The following is an 18,521-nucleotide window of genomic DNA, read 5'->3' on the forward strand; positions in this document are numbered from 1 at the left end:
TCAGAAACCAAAAATGAAAAACAAGTAGTTAATTGTTAATTTAATATTTAATATGTTAAATTGAGGTTGGTCATTTTTCTCGTACTCTAAAATAACTGAGAAGGAATTTAAATTTGGTTGGATTTTCTTTTCACATTGCAAGAAAAGAGGAATTCAAAATGGGACCTTTTTTAAAAAAGTGTTCTGAGAGTTAAAACTACATCAGCTTATCTTTACTAAGTCTGAGTATCAAGAAAGTTTTGGCAGTGGAATTACAATTATATAAAAACAAATAAAGAAATAATTAGCATCAATAAGCAAGCTACGTTTTTTCCAAAGCACATTTCTGTACAAAAGCAAGTTAAAGAGCTGATTATGATACAGACATGAAACATCAGACAAATGTTACACTGCAGTGGTTTAATCAAGGGAAGGAACTTGTATTACAAAAACGGAATACAAGTGAAGTCATCCATCCATCCATCCATCCATCCATCCATCCATCCATCCATCCATCCATCCATCCATCCATCCATCCATTTTCTTCCTCTTTATCCGGGGTCAGGTTGCAGTGTCTAAGAAATACATCTGCAGATGGGATGAAACGATGACAAAGTCTATCATTGAACTGCGGCCTAGGGTGTCCTGGTGCCAAGTGCACATGTGGACACCCTTATGCATGAACATGGTGTTCGTTATGGACAATCCATGACAAGCACAGAAGTTCAACAACAGAACAACACTCGAGTTCAGATCGGGGAGCCGTTCCTCCCTACCATGCCCCTCCAGGCCTCACCATCATTGCCCACGTGAGCGTTGAAGTCCCCCACCAGAACAAGGGAGTCCCCGGGAGGAGCACTCTCCATTACCCCCTATAAAGACTCCAAGAAGGGTGGGTAATCTGAACTGTCATTCGGCCCGTAAGCACAAACGACAGTCTGGACCCGTCCCCCACCAGTAGGTGGCGGATGGCTACCCTGTCATTCATCGGGGTAAACCCCAACGTACAGGCGCCGAGATGGGGAGCAACAAGTATGCCCACTCCTGCCCGACACCTCTCACCATGGGAAACTCCAGAGTGAAATCAATCATGTTCAATTTGTTATTAAAAGCAAATCAAAGAAATTGGCTTTTGCTTGAAGCATTTGTTCAGTTTTCTGAAAGTTAATTCGTTAACTTTAAAAACTCATGCTGCTTTTTCTGTTTGGTTCTGACTCTTTAGATGCAGAGGAGAACCCGAAGACCTGAGTGATTTACAAGGTTGATAACAAAACTTTCCGTGGCGATAAAAAGACATCATGTGGGACCAGACTTTTCAAGTGCGTGGAAAAAACGGCGCCTCCTACAGTCATAGTATGTAATAGTCACAGAAGTGGGAGCAATTTTTCTGTTGTGATTTTGTTTTGAAGAGAATTTGTATTTAAAAAAGTAAATTAGATAACCACATTTTCCATTGACGATTTCTGACAAGAATCTCCAATTACCAAAACATAAAGGACCAAAAAAGTTCAGGAGAACATTTCTGTCTTAGCAGAACAGCTGCAGTCACTTCTTTTTTATTTTTTTCAGAGCCATAGTTCAACAGTTACGTAACGCATCGACCAGCTTTCCGCCGGTTAGGGAATCTTTCCTGCAGCTTGAAAGCAGCGCAGCACTTTTTGTTCCTGTCCCTACCTCCCAAAAAACACAGATTTAAGGTGATTTTTTTTTTACATTATCTAAATTCACAAAATATATTAGTCTACAATGTGGATAAAAGTGTTTGGTTTGTATTTTGCAGGGTGAAGTCATGAGTGCAGAAACGCACACTTGTTATGAAGGCTGCAATGTCAACATCTTTCCGTTCTACCTGGAAAAGTCCGGAGAGCACGCAGCCATTGTCAAGTGTCTGCAAAATGTCCTCCCCGCAGAATTTCAAAGGTATAACAAGGAATGAGCTAATTACTCATTCATGCATTTTTGTCGTCTTCAGAATTAGTCGCACATGCGCATTAGAACGCTTTGGTCTGCAGTGGAACCAAAAAAACAACTTTATAATGTTTCCTGATTTATCTATTGATAGAAAATTGGACATTGAATGAATAAGAAAAATTGTAATTTTTTTTATTTACTTAATTATTGACTCGTAGTTCAGCGCTTTCATTTAAAATTCATTATTTTAGCTGTTTGTTTTTTTTTGTTTTGTTTTTTTTTAAAAACATGATTTTTCTGTTTTACAGAATTGGAGCTGGTAAAAGCAGCCTGGATGTACTTGGTGTTGGGAGTGGTGGAGGTTTGTGCTAAACCGTTTCAGATTTAAACTACAAGTTAATTATTTATTCAAAAAGATCCCAGTGATTGACAAACTGTGAGGGGCAATGAAGTGAGTGCATGAAAACAAACTACTGATTAACTTCTGATATTCACAGATCAATATTGGCCAAAATTTGCTCCATAGGGTTTCAGAGCAAAGACTGCACATTTAAAGATATGGATAAGAAGAAAAGCAATATGCATTAGATATCAGCATAATTTACAATTCAGTCATAAAGTAAAACAAAAGACTAATTTTAATTTAATAAACAGGAACCCAAGAAAAGAAAAACCTCAAGAAGCCACAATGAAAGATGTAGGCTGATCTTTTTAGGAAGACCTGTGAAGACACTGTTGGAATAATCAATGCGACTATAGACAAACACAGTAACTTTCTCTAGACCTGGCTTGGACATTAGTACTAATCCTAGCAATGTTCTTCAGGTGATAGAAGGCCGACTTTGTAACTGTGTATATGTCTTTGAAGATTCAAGAGAGTTGTGCCATTCAAAAAAGAAAATTCACGACTTTGAGCTGAACTGTAACATTTAATTGAAAAAAAAACCAAAAAAACTATTGTGTTTCATGGTCTGTTCCAGGTGAGAAGGATGTTCAGATACTCTCACTTCTGCAGTCGGCTTTCCCTTCTGTTCCCATAACTGCTGACATTGTGGAGGGCAGCTCCGAGCTCACAGCCAACTTCAAAGGTAAAGACAATTTAGTTCAGAATTTTGTGTTCTGTATTATATATATATGCACATAAAAAAAAAAAAAAAAAGCATGTAGGAAATGCACTGATCAGAGTTTGTGGCTAAATCCCAGTCTCTGGTTTTTGAAAAACTATTAACACAAGAATCAAGATGTATGCATTGCTGCATTCTCTTTGTGTGTCTTGAAAGCTTTGGCAACCAAGACTGCTGACCTTAAGAAGATCCAGTTCTCTTGGCACATCATGTCCAGTGAGGACTACGAGAAAGCAAAGGGAGGCATAAAGAAATTTGACTTCATACACATGATCCAGGTAAAGTTGAAGAATGGTTTACCTTTTGTCTTCTTTTCCCTGAGCTGTCAATGCATCAAATGTAGCACAAATATGAAGCTAAACTGTGACTCCTACTAAATAAAGGAATGGATCACATTTTTTGTACTGTCAGTGTTATATTTATAAAAGGGGTTTACAAGTTTTCTAATGTACACGGTTTTGCAAAAGTTAAGCAATTTCACATTGTGACCATAAACGACAATTTATTAATTTAGGATTTTATGTCACAGACCAACAAAAACTACTGCACAATGTGAAGTAGATTTGAAAGGATGCAGTTGAGTTCTAGAAAGTATTGCTTCAGGAATATAAATGCACACCACATTTTTCAGAATATTAAACATAAGAAATGTAGACAAACATGTAATTTCTCTTGTACTTCACAAGTATGCATAATTTTGCTTTTGTCTCCTAAAATTCAAGTAAGGCTGTTATTGAAAAACCCCAACATGATATCTATTTGGTGTACATTTTGTAGTTGAAGTGATTTCTGTTGTTTGAATATAAATGAAAGCAAAAAAATAAATAACACTTCCATGTGGAAATAGTCAAGCTGTAGAAACAAGTACTTTTTCCTCAACAGATGATCTACTATGTAAATGGCAGGCTCATGATCATTGTTGAATCAGGTCAGCAGACTTGGACTGACTGGTTTGCCACACCATTTAAATGTACAAGATTTCTGTTATTACTCTGCTCATTCAGTATTCTTTAACAGTAATCTTACACAAGTTCTGACTGAAAAGCAAAGCTTTAAACCAAGTTTGTCTTGTTACTTGTTACAGAAGAGAAAGTTACATGCCTTTTTTTTATCAACTTGGATCATTAAACATTTGCTTTTTGTTTTCTCTACAATCCAGCCAACAGTGGTTGGGACATCCTGTGGAAGACTTACAAGAAGGAGTTGTGTGTTGGAAGCATCACCGAGTACCGTTCATCTGGAGAGATCATTTCCTGCCTCAAAGACCAAAGCCTTAAATTCGAGGAACATCTGGTTCCCAACAGCTTTGACATCACAGAATGCTTTGACCCGAGCAGCGTAACTGGAGAACGTCTGCTGAGCTTCATGACAGGAACAGAGCACTTCTACAAATCCTTCAGCCCAGAGGTCAGAGCAGGCATCCTGGACATCCTCAGAAACAAGTGCAGCACTGAAAAAGATGGCAGGGTGTTCTTCAACAGCAATCTAACCTGCATTTTTGTTCATGCTTAGGTTTCCTGACAAATACGCTCTTCTGTGCATTTTATGTCTTTTTATCCAGCATGTTTGCCTTTTAGAACCAATATACTCTAAATGGGTAAATTCAGCTTCTGTTCTCATTTTAAAAGGAACACTCGCTTTTAAGAATCAGTTATGCTCAAATTCTAAATTAGTTTGTTTTTGAATAGTTTGATCAGCAAGGGAACAGTTAATGTCGTGAGGAAGACGTGCATTTAAATATGCAATAAAAATAAGGAGTTTCCTTAATGTTGCAGAGGCAACTTCTATAATGAGCCAACAGGCAATTATTGCCTATCTCTCTTGGATCTACAGTCACTGCAGTCTAGAAGATGAAAAGACTCAAACAACAAAATACTCACTATCTGAAGAAAAAAAGTGGAGTATTTAGTACCAAAATGGCCAGATGTATCCTTAAGGAGTAAAACTGGTAGTAAAATGAGGGAAATTAATTTGGATTCCATTGATTTCATTCCTACAAGCGTGAGAACTTTTCCTCAGTCAGTGCTAGATGTAAAGGTCATTACTGGTTAATAAATTTGCTGATGTGCTAACAGTAAAGGTATGTATGTTGTTTCCTCATCTCTTGATGTTTCGAAGTAAAAATCTACAGACATAGTGAAGACATACTGTAGTGAGAAATTTTTCTTTTTTTCTTCTTTCTTTTTTCAGGATTTTCAATGTCACGCATGTTTTGATTCAGTCTTTGTTACTCTGATACCTTTAATAAACACTACAATCAGGGCCTTCCGAAGTCATCCTGAGTGTTTTATGAATCCAGCTGAACAAACAGCGTCATGAAGACTAAAGAACACAGCAGGTAGAGAAAGTACTGTGAAGTTGAAAGCAGGGTTTGGTTCTAAAACAATATTCCAAGCTTTGAATATCCCATAAGGCAGAAAAAGCATAGCAAGGTAATCGAGGGAGGCGTTAAGCAGAGAAGCCACATAAGATCGTGATATTTCTAAAGGAGCTGTGGAAATCCACAGTTCAATTTGCCAACAAGACAGCTATCAGTTGTGCAGTCCACAAATCTGACCTCTGAAGAAGATTGGTAAGAAAAAGTGATTATTGAAAGAGATCCATAAGAAGCTGTTTGTAGTTTGCCCAAAGCAAATACTACAAAATGATTCCAGTTTCTAAAGTTGAATGACTTACCATTCAGTAGGCGAAGGCAAAGTATAAAGAAAAAATATTGCTATAGCTGTATTACTGACAGGCAGTTTCTTTCCTTTTTAATGCGATATGACTCCAGGGTTTTTATCCCAACAGTTTATGTTGTTCAGAAGAAATGACTGAATTCTGAACGCGAAAAGTTGATGTTCTGAATTTACTCTGAAATCCAGATTGTAATGTGAGCACATGCATTCAGTGACCCATCTTTATAAAACCTGGAGGAACCTGTTAACACCCACAGACAGGTGACTTTAGGGCACAGGTGACAAACTCCAGTCCTCGAGGGCCGCTGTCCTGCAGTTTTCAGATGTGCCACAGGTACAAAACACTGGAATGAAATGGCTTAATTACCTCCTTCTTGTGTAGATAAGTTCTCCAGAGCCTTGCTAATGACCTAATTATTCTATCCAGGTGTGGTGCAGCAGAGGCACATCTAAAAGTTGCAGGACAGCGGCCCTTGAGGACTGGAGTTTGACACCCCTGCTTTAGGGCAACATGAAAGGCTTTTGTCAGCATAAGTTACACATTAACTATCTGCAGCACCTGGTCCTACAACTACTTTCAGTAATGTAACTCCAGATGTAAAATGTTTTCCTTTTATAGTCGCATTTTGATTTTGTGATGCTTTTAGAAAAGACAAGGAATGATTTCTGAGCAAGCTGCTCCAATACTCTGTCCTGTTTGTCCTCTATGGTAAAATGAGAGTGGCCATTTGGAAACATGTTTGTATTTGCATAAATCTTTGCATGAAAAATCAAGATGAACGAATGGCAAGCCCGGGCAAGTTTATCTGTCAAGCGCTGTTTGCCCAAAAGACTACACAAGAAAACCCAGTTAAAGCCCAAAAAAATATTGAAACAGGCATTTAAACAGGAGATAAGAACAAATGCCAAAAACTACACTACACTTGCACAATTGGTTTACTTTTATAATATTAAAGGTTCCATGTTAAAGACATTAGGCAATGTTTAGCGAGTGCTACAAAGGTGTTTGAGGTTTAAGACATGTTTTCTGAGCTTAAGATGCAACAGATCTGCAGTCATAGGCATTTTTATAACCCTAAGATGTTGTGGATCTTTACTGGAAATGCTGAATATGGAAATGCCTATGGCAAGATTATTCTATCCCGATTTTCTGCAGAGATTATCCTCCCATCTTCTAAATCCAAAGTATAAATAACATTAGAATGAGCCTATGGGGGCAAAGAGCATAAAATTGTGTATGTGCATACTGAAAATGTTTTTTTTTTTTAATACCTAGTGCTTTTTCCTTTCTTTGTTTATGCTGGCGATATGTTGAAATGCATCACTGATATCAAAGCTAAAACAATCATCTTTGAAAATGAACTGGGGGTTCATCTATTACCCTTGATGCAGTAAACAAAACATTGTTTCCACTTTGTCAGTGATGTCCTCTCTCCTGAGTGCTTTTCTCAGCTGACACTTCAAAGTATCTCCATTTGCAGGAACACATCTCGAGTACAATCTTCAGCATATGCATAAAAGGTTGTTTTTTTTTTGTTTGTTTTTTTTCCCATGAGGACACTGATAAGAGAAAGCTTAGGATAATGTCTCCAAAATAACAGAGAGGGTCAAGCTCAAATTTTTTAAAACAGGCAGTAAAATGGAAAACAAGCACAAATAGACAATTACAGAAGCTTTTCCCTCTTGTGTGATTGGTGTGTGATTCCCCTAAGTAGAAAATACTTCTTCAGGTGTTTTCTTTAAGAAAATGTGCCTGGGGCAAAGGACTTTTTTTTCCTTTTGGAAAGCAACCAGTGTTGTACCAGTTTATTGTTATCAAGAACTGGCTCTACTTTCATATTAAATATAATGAGTTATATAAACTGTGTTTATAGGATTTGAACACAGTTCACAACAACTCTTCATGAAACAAACTCTAATAATTACGAGGCATCAGATACTGTCTTTGGGTAGGTTTTGCAAATGGCCTTTGCCAGCTTATTTAAATTTATTTATTTATCTCCTGTTATTTTTGCTCACACATACTGTAATTCAATGTGGCCAAACTCTCCTAAAGCTGCTCTTCATAGCACATTTTATTGTTTAAGTTATGCTCCAAAAAAGCAAAATGAGCCTGAAATTTGGGAAGGATTTTGGAGATTTTAGCAAATGTATTAAAAACAGAAAATGAAGAAGTCACATTTAGATAAGTATCCACAGCATTTATTTATCCACCTTTGGCAACAATAAAAGCCTGAAGCTTTTTTCGAATATGAAGCCACTAGTTTAGTACAGATATTTTTAGGAAGTTCAGCTGATACTTCTTTGCAGCTTTTCTCGAGCTCTATGAGGTTGAATGAGAGATGTCTGTGCAGCCATTTTCAGATTTTGCCAGGCTAGAACAGGACATTCACAGAGCGGCTCTGAAGCCACTTCTTTAAGGTCTTGCTTTGGGTCGCTGTCCTGCTAAAAAAAATAAACTACCACTCTAGAAACTAAAATTGACTTGTAGTATACTTCTACGCTATTTATTATTGTCTACTTTTGTCTGGAAGGAGTGCAGTAAAAAATGCAAAATTGAACAACAAACTCATCCAGTTTAAGGACATAAATATGAATTCAACTCAGACAAATGAGTCCAATCATTTGAAGAAAAGTGGGAAGAATCTGTTTCATTTAAACTGCATAGTCAAATTTATTATTAATATTAGTAATATTATTATTATATGGTGGCCACCATAATGTTGTAACATGAACGATACAATTGGAGAAAGCTACATTGAAAACCAAACTTGTCTTACTGCCTTTTCTTTTAAAGCCAGCAGATGTCAGTGTGTAGCAAACATTCATGAAATCCTTTGTGTTGTATTACCTCCAGCAGATGGCATTCTGACATTATATTTAGAAAAAAAAACAGGTAACAGTGAAAACATCAACCATTATTAAAGATGACCAAAGTGTAACAAATAATTAGTGTACATACAGCTGGATTTTCAGCTAGCAGAAAAACATGTGTAACACCTTTACTGGCTGCTGTGACTGCAGAAAGAAAAAAGAACAAAAAAGCCTCAGGTCTCGTCTCAGGCTATCTGGCAAATGTATTCTGGCTGCCCATTTAGCTCATTAGCTTTAATAGATCAGTAATTGAAATTCATCAGAAATTCTTGTCAGTGCACTCCCCCTTGATGTCAGTGCGCTTTCAACACCTGCTCAGGCTCCATTACCGGGGGTCCTCGCTGGGCTCTCTCATACCACAGAGTGACAGAGCATTAGTCACTGAGATAATCAACCTCAATACACTGTTTCTCGCTAATGCTCTTCAAGAACTATTTACCTCACGTGCCAATTGGTGTCTTATCACTTTAAAGTTCTCAGCTAGATAAATGGGTGTAGGTTTTTGTGCAGATCACCTTGTTTTCCAGGTGATTGATTACACTTTAACGAACTGAACAGCTGGACATTGTTACATTGTTAGGAGGATATTGTATTCATTTACTTCCTGTCACTTGCTTGTTAGCTGCCTCTGACACGACAGGCCGCACCTCTCAGGCGGATCTAAAACACTTTTCCAGCATATGAACATCATCGGTTTCATATAGTACTGGCAATTTGGTGCAAGCAGCCTTAAACATGGATGTATTAATGCTCACAGGGCGCAGCACGCTGGCTGGATGTTGCAGCTGTTAGAAGCAGCTTTTAGTTTAAGCCATTCGGGTGAAAACAAATCCATTGAGCATCTGGGTGGTGATGAGAGGTGAGCATCTGACCTCTGGATCAGTGTTGCCTCGCTTACCTGTGGTGGAATGAAGAAACAGGGAATGTGTCTGACGCCTTAAGTAAATATTCAATAAATCTGCTTAAGTTATTTTTCTACTTAATATTCTAAGTAGTACTATACACAGAGCAGAATAGCAAAAAGTAGGATAATGCAATTAGAAACGTTTAGATGATTTTGGAAGTGGTTAATATTTTTGTTTAAGTCTGTGAATCACAAGCACTATAAGACTAAAGCATAACAGGTTGCAGACTGTAATTATCCATATGTCACATTAAAACTTTTTGTTCTCCATTTAAAATAAAAGTAATTAAACACATTTTCTGTAAATAGTGTAATATTACAGACCTGAGGCCTTTTCTTCTTATACCAACATATGTCTAACCATAAACCTACCTTATCACCTTAAATTAACCTAAAACTGGATTGGTCTATCGGATCTATAACTAGGTAGCAAATCATCCTATGGTACTCAATTTATTCTTTAAGGAAAAGCAAAGATTGCTGAATACAAAGTGTTACGATGATTCCCCTCTTACTGTCTTCGTATGAAGAGTCAGACTAGAGACATCCTATATCAATGTATAACCCTCTCTGAGACCAGAGCAGCACATAAACTGGCCCTAAAATACATCAGACACACTTTAATGGGCAGAGGCTGTGGCCGGTACTTGAAATATTGCTCTGATAACCGTCTTGTAAATGATTTGCCCCCTTCGGTATATTTCATTCCGGAGAATTAGTCCTGTTTAGCAGCTGCTGCTTTATAGCCACTGTCCTCAGCAGGTCTGAGTAAGGCAGAATATGACAATCTAAATGATGATTTTCAGGATTTTTTTTTTCCCTAATCTGCCTTGTGAGTTACATCAGTGAGCTGATGTAACTGGCTCACTGATGTGAGCAGAATGCAGGTTTCAAATTTAGGTTCTTTGATTTAGTATTTGTATTTTCAAGTGGATGAATTCAACAGCATAATAATAAAATGTACAAATTTAAATGATTAAATCAATCTTACAGCAATTAACCAGAAATCAGAAAAAGTGTAATTGAGTGAGTCATTGCTAAGTTTTTCTTTGTCACAGTCATTAATCAGGGGATTTGAAGCACCGTAATCTGATCCTCTCTATTCTTCCTGTGGGTGTGAATTTGAGGAGTTACAGATAAGCAAATTCACCATATTTATTCTGCATATCATCTGTATCACTAATTGACCCTCCTTTTTTTAAACATTGATCCATTTCAGATGCAGTGGCTTGTACAAGAATTCATGTCCTGCAGATGTTATTTTTTCTTTCCAAATTACAAACAAAAATTGTAATTAGAAACAAGTGAAGACGCAATTGTTCACTTCTCCGCTAGCAACACTAACAATATTAGCATAGTGTAAAATGGCAGAAACTGTCAGATTTTAATGAACAAAAATCAAAAGCCTTCTTAACTCTGACACATGAAACAAAATTCAATGCAATGGAGTTGTAAATACAGTCTACCTGTGTAAACACACTGCAGTATTTCTACCTCGTTAGAAATACTGCTGATATGTGATGAGCATCAGAGGATGGATAGATGATATTGACTGACACAGCATCATAAAGACCCAGGAACACACAGTGATAAAGTTGTGGAGAAGTTCAAAGCAGGATTATCACAGAGGCACTGTTCAAACTATCATTTCACAATGGAAAGAATATGGCTCAACTGCAACCTTAACAGCAAATGACCTCCAATGTAAACTGAGAAGCTGTGCATTGAGAGTGTTAATTGGCTAAGCAGCAGAGAGACCGGAGCGATCAGAGGGGCTTTTGCGGTGCAGGATTGAAAACCAATTGCGACCAGGCTGGAGAAGCATTGGCTCGACAGCAGCTCTACACATGCTCCCTGTGTAGAGCTGCGGCTTTTCTCTCTCAAAACAATGACAGCAGCACAGATTCAACAACGGAGTGAAAAGCGTCTCTTTTTGGGGACTTGATAATTCAAAGATTCCCTCTGCAGAATTTCAAATAAGCCAGGGGAAAGATTTATTCTTTGGACAGAATTTAGTCACCGATTACCCAGATGGTACACAGAATATTTATTTTGGATCCAGTTTTGCTCCAATGATGCAATTCCTCACTTCTCAGCAAAGAATGGAGTCTAGCACTTGTCTCACCAATTTAGCCCTACTGGATACTGGATGGAAGAAAGGACAGCTTCTATGTCAGATATTCACTCAGTGAAACTAACGCTGCATTCCAGTTGTACTCAAAAATTTCCCAATTGGAAAAATCAACTGGAACTCCTGCCAAAGTCATATTTCTGACTGTGGAAATGGGAGCATCTCCAAGTATCTCCAAACGCAGACGTTGCGTTTCAATATGGCCGCTCCTCGCATCAACAGTAGCAAGATGTGGTGGAAATGTTTATTTTACTAGAGGCACATGCAAAAGTGTGTCTAAAATCAATGCTGCAAGTAGCGCCTGCAACTCTAAACTGAAGACATTAAAAGTGGAGTTTGTTTATATAAATTATGGTTAAAAATTATGTTCACAAGAGCTATTGCAACAATGTTTAGGGGGCATTGCCATGATGAAATTCTGACTTCTTAACTAGAACGCTGTCACAGCTCTAAGTTCCAACTTTCCAAGTAACTGCAGCACAGTTATGTGTTAAATGTGAAAAAGTGTGAATACTTTTGCAAGGCACTTCCACGTTGCACATTTAGTGCATTTATAGGCAACATGTTTCAGTCTAGACATTTTTTTGTTTTATCACCACCACTGTAAAACTTTCACTGAGAGAAAGTGTTCAAGCAGAAATAGACTACTTCAGAAGAATTCTTTATGTGCCTGAAAAACTGTGATAACATTTTTGAGTAATAACTTGATATTGACTCTAAGCCATGCTCTTTTAAGCCAATATTTGCTTGAGAGATAAAAAGAAGTCGCTGTCACTTGTTCACGTAGTCAACCGGGAGAGTTTCTGAGGGCAAGATCCCTCATAATTACTCTCTGTGACGTTTACCCCCACCAAACACCTCTCTTATGGTTTAGTGTTTGGGGCCATGCTTGTCATTTTCTGCTTCTGGCATGTGGAGGAAAAGAACTGTCTGCAGTTTGACTTGTTTGCTTATGAGGTTCTGCTTTGATAAGGTGAATGTCACAACACATATTAGAACTTTTTCTTAATAAACATGAGCACAAATAAATGTCTTGTTGCATATATCTTAAAGGGCACAAGCCAACAGTTTTTTTGTTGTTGTTAATTTCTGTTCAGTTTAAAAATTCACAATTCATGTCCATATCCAAAGTCTAGAAAAATTAGAAAACACATGAAAGAAGAAACTGAGTATAACACAGCTTTGAACGTAGCCAAGAGCAAGTAAACAATGATGATATTACTCAGACCTGATTATATAAATGAAATGTCACCAAAGATGAAAGCAGTAAAAGTTGAGTACCCATCTACAATTTGACTTTGGAGGATAAAGATTTATTTGGCTCAATTAATCCAAAGGAGGAGGAAGTCAGAAAAGATGTCTGAGCAGTAGCTTGGAGATTCTTCAGACTAACACACTATGCAGGGATTTAAGAGCACTCTCATATAAATCCATTGTGATGAGTGGTGACAAAAATGATCATTCAAAAACGAGAAACACCTGCAGCTTTCCTCAGGATGTTGCAATCCAAACATATTAACAATCATTTAGTGTTGAAACTCTTAGAAAAAGTGTGTTTATGATAAAACAAGCTCTTTCCTAATGTAAGAAACTTTAATCCCATAAGCAGCACTTCAAGATGATTCGACTGTTAATTCCACCTGATCTGTCTTTTGTTGCCATGACATGAACTGTTTTGTCCTCATCTTGTGAAACTGGGATGTTTTGATCCTTAAGCAAAAAATTCAATTACTGTATTTTCCAAACTACAAGTTGCTCTGGAGTATAAATAGCATCAGTCTAAAAATGCATCATAAAGGGGGAAAAAAACCATGAGCTCCACTGGACTATAAGTGGAATCTGTTTAGAAATGGTCAAACTTGAGGGAGACCTCGTCTATGTTGATATGATCCAGTGACACTTACAGGCTTTTCAACAAACTCACGGAAACGGTCAACTTTGTCTTGGAAGTTTATTGGCAGTTTCTGACGCATCGATGTCCTTGGTCTATACTCAGGTGGTCAGGAATGATTCTACTCTGGTGAGCACTTCGCTGGCGGAGCGGAAACTCATACTGTGTAAATCCGGAGTGACAGATCAGAACGGGTGCATTGCATGAAGCAGTAACACCAAGAAGGTTTGCCTGCAAAGTAATTTATTTTTATCTCCTTGGCCACTACCAAAGCACAGAGATGTAACTGCACAGCTAAGCCTTTCTCATTAACGTGTTCTTCAAGCACCCATCATTTGTTGGACTTGTTTCTCTGACCATCTTGCTTTCGGTAGCTACAGATGGTAACTCCTTGGTTCATGTCACTCAGTATTAATCTCTAATAATTTATGCATTCATAAAGTAAGAGCCATTTCCCATGCCTGAATTTAATAGTAAATAACCAACGGTGACTTAGAGATTTTAGGAGTGAAGTTGCTGTGAAAGTTAAAGAACAGAAAGTATCAATAATTGCACCAGTCATTATGAATAAAATTTATGCCCCTGAATACTGCAATGCTAAATGTCAGCAAAGTATCAGGGAAGCCTTTAAAAGCCTCTTATTCTTTGAGCCTTGTTCATAAAAATCAGTTGTTTCTTATTGCTGTTGAGAATGTGCAAAAGAAAAGAAGTTTCTGAAACAAAGCAATCGCACCAGAAGTTAATACCAGTCAGTGATATTTGTACTTAATCCCTGTCACGAGTAAAAGAAAATAAGACCTTACATTTCCCAGCAGGTCTACTGTGGCTTTATTATATTTCGTTCCATTAATCAACCAGCTCTTCCTTTTTTTGCTGTTGCTAAATGCCTGCTTCACATCCATTCAGAGGATCTTAAATATCCTCCCTCTCCTGGGTACAGGCTTGATTGTGCATAGGAAATGAAATTGGAAAGTTTAGAGCTCTATTTAAAGTGTTCGTCCCTGGAGTGACTTCATCCAACCTTCCTAACTCAATATCAGGATTTGCGCGTCCTTGTGTTTATATTTGCCCCATCTGGTATTTCTGACTTCCCCACTGCTACAGCAGCCTTGTTTTTCATCCAAATAGGGTTGATTGCAGCTATAATACCAATAATATCATAATATAATATCATTTTGGAGACCTTGTGAGTCTCCAAAATGGCACAATACAGAGTTGCGTGTTGGCACCTTTCTCCTCAAAGATCCCATGCTGGAGTTTGAACTCAGGACAGTTTTGCTGCACGGCAACAACAAAAACTGTTCAAACCTTCAGCCCTCTGCTCTACCATACAGGCTTCCTTATGATGCCACTGTGAGTGATATAGAAGTTCTACTTCTTGAAATCACATACAGCAAAAATTACATTTTCCAATCATGCAAGCCATTTTTTTAAACTTTAAAACTGTGAAACTCTTTTTGTCTGCTTTGAGACCCTCTGAAGCAGATTCAGTTCTGTAAAAAGTTGTTATATGTATCAATGTAGACAGTTTATTGTATGGAAAAACAAAAAGTTAAGAACAGTTTAATTTTGGGTGTATGAAACATTAAAAATGTGGGCAACAGAATAATGTGTCCCTTTGCAGCTGGATGCATTTGTTGCATATGCCCAAATACAGGATATGTCGACCACTCTGTTCCCGTTCTGTTCTCACACATTTCGATTTTACTTGCAGATCAATATCGGTATTGATGGGCATCAGATAAAAACCATTATTACTAACCAGCTCTAATTCTTCAGTTGAATTGATTTCATTCAGAAGATCCATGTACATGCGTCAGAGCACTGCACCGCCGCCGTGAGTGTGTTTTACCTTGACTTCATACGAGAGAGACGTTATTCATCACCAACAAAATGTCCCCTTCTTCACACCCCAATAAAAAGCAGAGTAATGAAGCTTCTCTGGGTGCTGTCAACCCAACACTGCTTTATAAAGGATGACACAATTATATTTTACCAGCTCACCAAAAATGCTGACAAGCCCCAGCTCAATAAAACGCAATTCCGTACCCAGAGAAGCATGGTGGGTTTCTCTGCCGGAGAGTCATAGCTCATGAGCTGCAGCCTTGGAATGCTTCTCAGATAACATGTTCTTTACAATTAAGCTGATAAAATGTTGCTGCCTTAATAGTTGGAGTGCAAAGTGATGTATAACTTCTTTACAGTGGATTTTCTCCACTGCGTACACTGTGAAAACTTTACTTTTTCTTGCGCTAAAACAAGTTTCAAAAGTGTGACAGACAAATTTGAAATCCATATTTTCTCTGCTCTGAAATGCATAAACAAGTGTGAAGTTTGCCTCTGAGCAAACAGAAGCTAATGCTGCATTACCGTCAGTCAGTCAACTTAGAAAGTGTTTGTCTAAAGCATGATGGATGAAGTGTCGCTGACATTAAAAGACAGGCGCTTCCTAAACCGGAAATCTTGCGCTCTCAGAGACAGACGGTGTGAAGCTCCAGACAACCAGCTGCTGACGTCCCAGCGCTTGACGCTTACCAGCAGCAGCAGGATGGGGCTGCTTCTTAGCGGACTGTGTTTTTTCTTTCCCCTTGGAGAGAGACACATCTGGCCTTGGATAATCTCTCTTCAGTCTCTGACTCTGTAATGCATGCAAAGCTCTGCTCCATGTAATTCCCCAATTGCTCTTTTTTCCTTGACAAGGGTAGAAAAGGCCAGCAGTGTGAAGTGTAGTGATTGTTTTTTCTAACCTACTGTGGATTTAAGCAGAGTCAGTAAGTGTTAATTTAAGCAGAGTCAGTAGTTTGTCCACGCAATAGTTTTTTTTGGTTTTTCTTTTACTTCTACATGAAGCAGAATTGAGTTATTGGAAAGAAATCTACTAACAGACATCTTTCACTCCTCTTTAATGTTCTTTAAAATGTCAGGATAAATCAGTGTTGAGTTTACCTGAAAAAAATAGCAAAATTTTAATTTTAGAACTGCCCATTTTTGACAAGAATGCTTTGATCTAAGCCATTAAACTTTGGTGAATCTATTTTCCAGGAGTCATTAATTTGTGTTTTTAATGATGGCCCTTCATTTTGCTCCAACTATCTGCCAGTAAACTCTCACCAGATTCTCAATCTGAAGAAAATCATCCCCACAGTATGATGCTACCACCACCTTGTTTCACTGAGGGTGAATTGTGTTAAGGATGAAGCAATGTCTACCTCTTATGGTGTTTTGCAATATTTCCAAAAAGGTATAGTTCAAGATCTGCTGACCAGAGTAACTTTGACATGTTTGTTGTGTCCCCTCATCACTGATTGAAATTCTCTTTTTTCTTCTCAAGCAAATGTTTTGTAAAATTAACTTGAGGCCTTTACAGACTAGCCTGGTTTATTGTCTGTATATTTGGATTCTGTTTATATATTGCATGATTAGCACTGGGATTTATTTAAGAATATGAAGTAAATGCGGCTAAGTACAAAGGCATGCAATATTTTACAAATTATTACATATAAAGAAAATGTAAAAGGTTTACGCTTTACAATCATATACCCCTTTCCTTGAGTGTATCATATAAACATATATAACAGGGGTTTGGTTAATTTTGTAAAGCACTACATGGCAAAAAAGAAAAGAGTGGTATACAAGAGATGCTTTGTAACAAGAAAACCAGAAAATAGAGATTGAACATCATGCCATGTTAATGGTAATGAAATGTTCAGTTTGTCGCAAAGAGGCCGCAAGCATTCCTGATATAATATTTACTTGCAGTGCAGCACTTGTGTATTTATTAAAAGAGGAATTGTGTGCTTCAGTTGCTATCACTGAGGCTTGACAGCTGCAGAGTCCAGGTGATGCATGAGCCAATATGTGGACTGGAGAGGGCTCAACATCGCACATCAATATGAAAATCAGTTTCTGGCAGAAATAGCCCCAGGCAGTACATCCACCGCCGAAAAAAGTGACTAATCTTTGGGTCATAAACCCTGCACAAGACGCCCAGGGTCTTTTAAAGAGACACAGAATTCAGAAATGCCATCATTTTCCGTTCCACAAGCCAAGGACCTCGCTCCTTGCATTAGCAGATTTCTTTTAATAGTGTGTGAAATAGCAGGGTTGCCAGAACTAAGCAAGAGCAAATAAAAGAGGGAGAGGAGGGGTAGTGAAAGGTGACCTTAGTCTCTGGAGTTCCAGATTAAAAACTTCAAATACTCAGCCCGTGGCTCTCTTAAAGAAGCAAAAGACTACAGGCACAATGTTACAGTAGATGGAGGTGGCTGCCAAATATCGTCTTCTTACAGAGAGGGATTATACATTTCACAAGGCAATGGTGGTCCCATTGGTGGGAATATAAGTTCACATATTATTCTTCTGAATAGATTATTGTGCTTATTTTCTTCTTTTGCTTACTTTCAGAAGTTGCTTTGAATGGTTAGGTTCTGGCACTGGTCACATGAAGACATATATTAGAATCTTAAGTACCTTTTTGCTTAGTACAAAATTAAGCAATAGGTGGGATTATTTCTATATAGAACAAATTATTGAAAATGATCAAGACAGTATATTTGACAAGCATTATTTCTTTATTACTTGAGCTGTTAAATATATAAGTCACACAATGGTTCAAAGTTCTGAATTAAGCTTTGAATCAGCTCCGCTTAACAGTGATGTTTTATGATGTTTACTGATGGTTTTGTTGTGATTCAGGTGAGTCCTTGCCCAATTTTAAATACTTTAAAATTGACTTTGTCTGGAAAGTCAGCCAAATCAAAACTGCACAGGTTTTATTTTTGTGGAAGGTGTTCGAGAAAGAAAACTTTGGCTCTCTAAGAAAAACATAAAGGCGAGATTAAAGTCGCTAGACTGAATGAACATAAAGATTAGGAAACATCTTAATGTGAGTAAGCCTTGCTATGTGAAAGGTGTCCTAGTTGTTTCCTTAGAAAACTTAGTTTTGATTATTTTTTTAAATGAATTAAAGATAATTTTTTTGTGTTTGCCTGTAATTGTCATTAGCTAAAAAAGCTTAGACTTTACCATA

The 18,521-nt window shown here is 37.7% G+C and overlaps 1 protein-coding gene and 1 long non-coding RNA gene across 4 annotated transcripts; one reads left to right on the forward strand and one right to left on the reverse strand.

Moving 5' to 3' along the window:
* Nucleotides 1-1,441: 1,441 nt before the first annotated feature.
* Nucleotides 1,442-5,296, forward strand: LOC122839583 (histamine N-methyltransferase-like). Of its 2 annotated transcripts, XM_044131311.1 has the most exons (8): nt 1,442-1,676; nt 1,760-1,899; nt 2,199-2,251; nt 2,871-2,978; nt 3,171-3,292; nt 3,897-3,942; nt 4,174-4,546; nt 4,587-5,296. In XM_044131311.1, exons 2-7 carry the CDS (start codon nt 1,769-1,771, stop codon nt 4,524-4,526), a joined length of 813 nt encoding a protein of 270 aa, XP_043987246.1. In that variant the 5' UTR covers nt 1,442-1,676; nt 1,760-1,768; the 3' UTR covers nt 4,527-4,546; nt 4,587-5,296. The 2 variants fall into 2 exon arrangements, with proteins under 2 accessions (XP_043987246.1, XP_043987245.1); XM_044131310.1 differs by having other exon boundaries at nt 1,444-1,676; nt 4,174-5,296.
* LOC122839584 lies at nt 4,381-15,412 on the reverse strand. Of its 2 annotated transcripts, none has more exons than XR_006372066.1 (3): nt 15,255-15,412; nt 9,322-9,464; nt 4,381-4,464 (listed from the first exon to the last, which is right to left on the reverse strand). It is a non-coding gene; the product is annotated as an uncharacterized LOC122839584 (long non-coding RNA). The 2 variants fall into 2 exon arrangements; XR_006372067.1 differs by lacking the exon at nt 15,255-15,412 and adding an exon at nt 14,676-14,779.
* Between the last annotated feature and the right edge of the window lie 3,109 nt (nt 15,413-18,521).

The sequence above is a fragment of the Gambusia affinis genome, linkage group LG11, assembly GCF_019740435.1.
Source record: "Gambusia affinis linkage group LG11, SWU_Gaff_1.0, whole genome shotgun sequence".
Taxonomy (NCBI): Eukaryota; Metazoa; Chordata; class Actinopteri; order Cyprinodontiformes; family Poeciliidae; genus Gambusia; species Gambusia affinis.

Excerpts from the sequence above, each read along its gene's own strand:
- LOC122839583 (XM_044131311.1), top strand. The coding sequence starts at position 1,769 with ATGAGTGCAGAAACGCACACTTGTTATGAAGGCTGCAATGTCAACATC. Across the intron at positions 3,293-3,896 it reads ACTTCATACACATGATCCAG|ATGATCTACTATGTAAATGG; the intron begins GTAAAGTTGAAG and ends TTTCCTCAACAG. Across the intron at positions 3,943-4,173 it reads CATGATCATTGTTGAATCAG|CCAACAGTGGTTGGGACATC; the intron begins GTCAGCAGACTT and ends TCTACAATCCAG.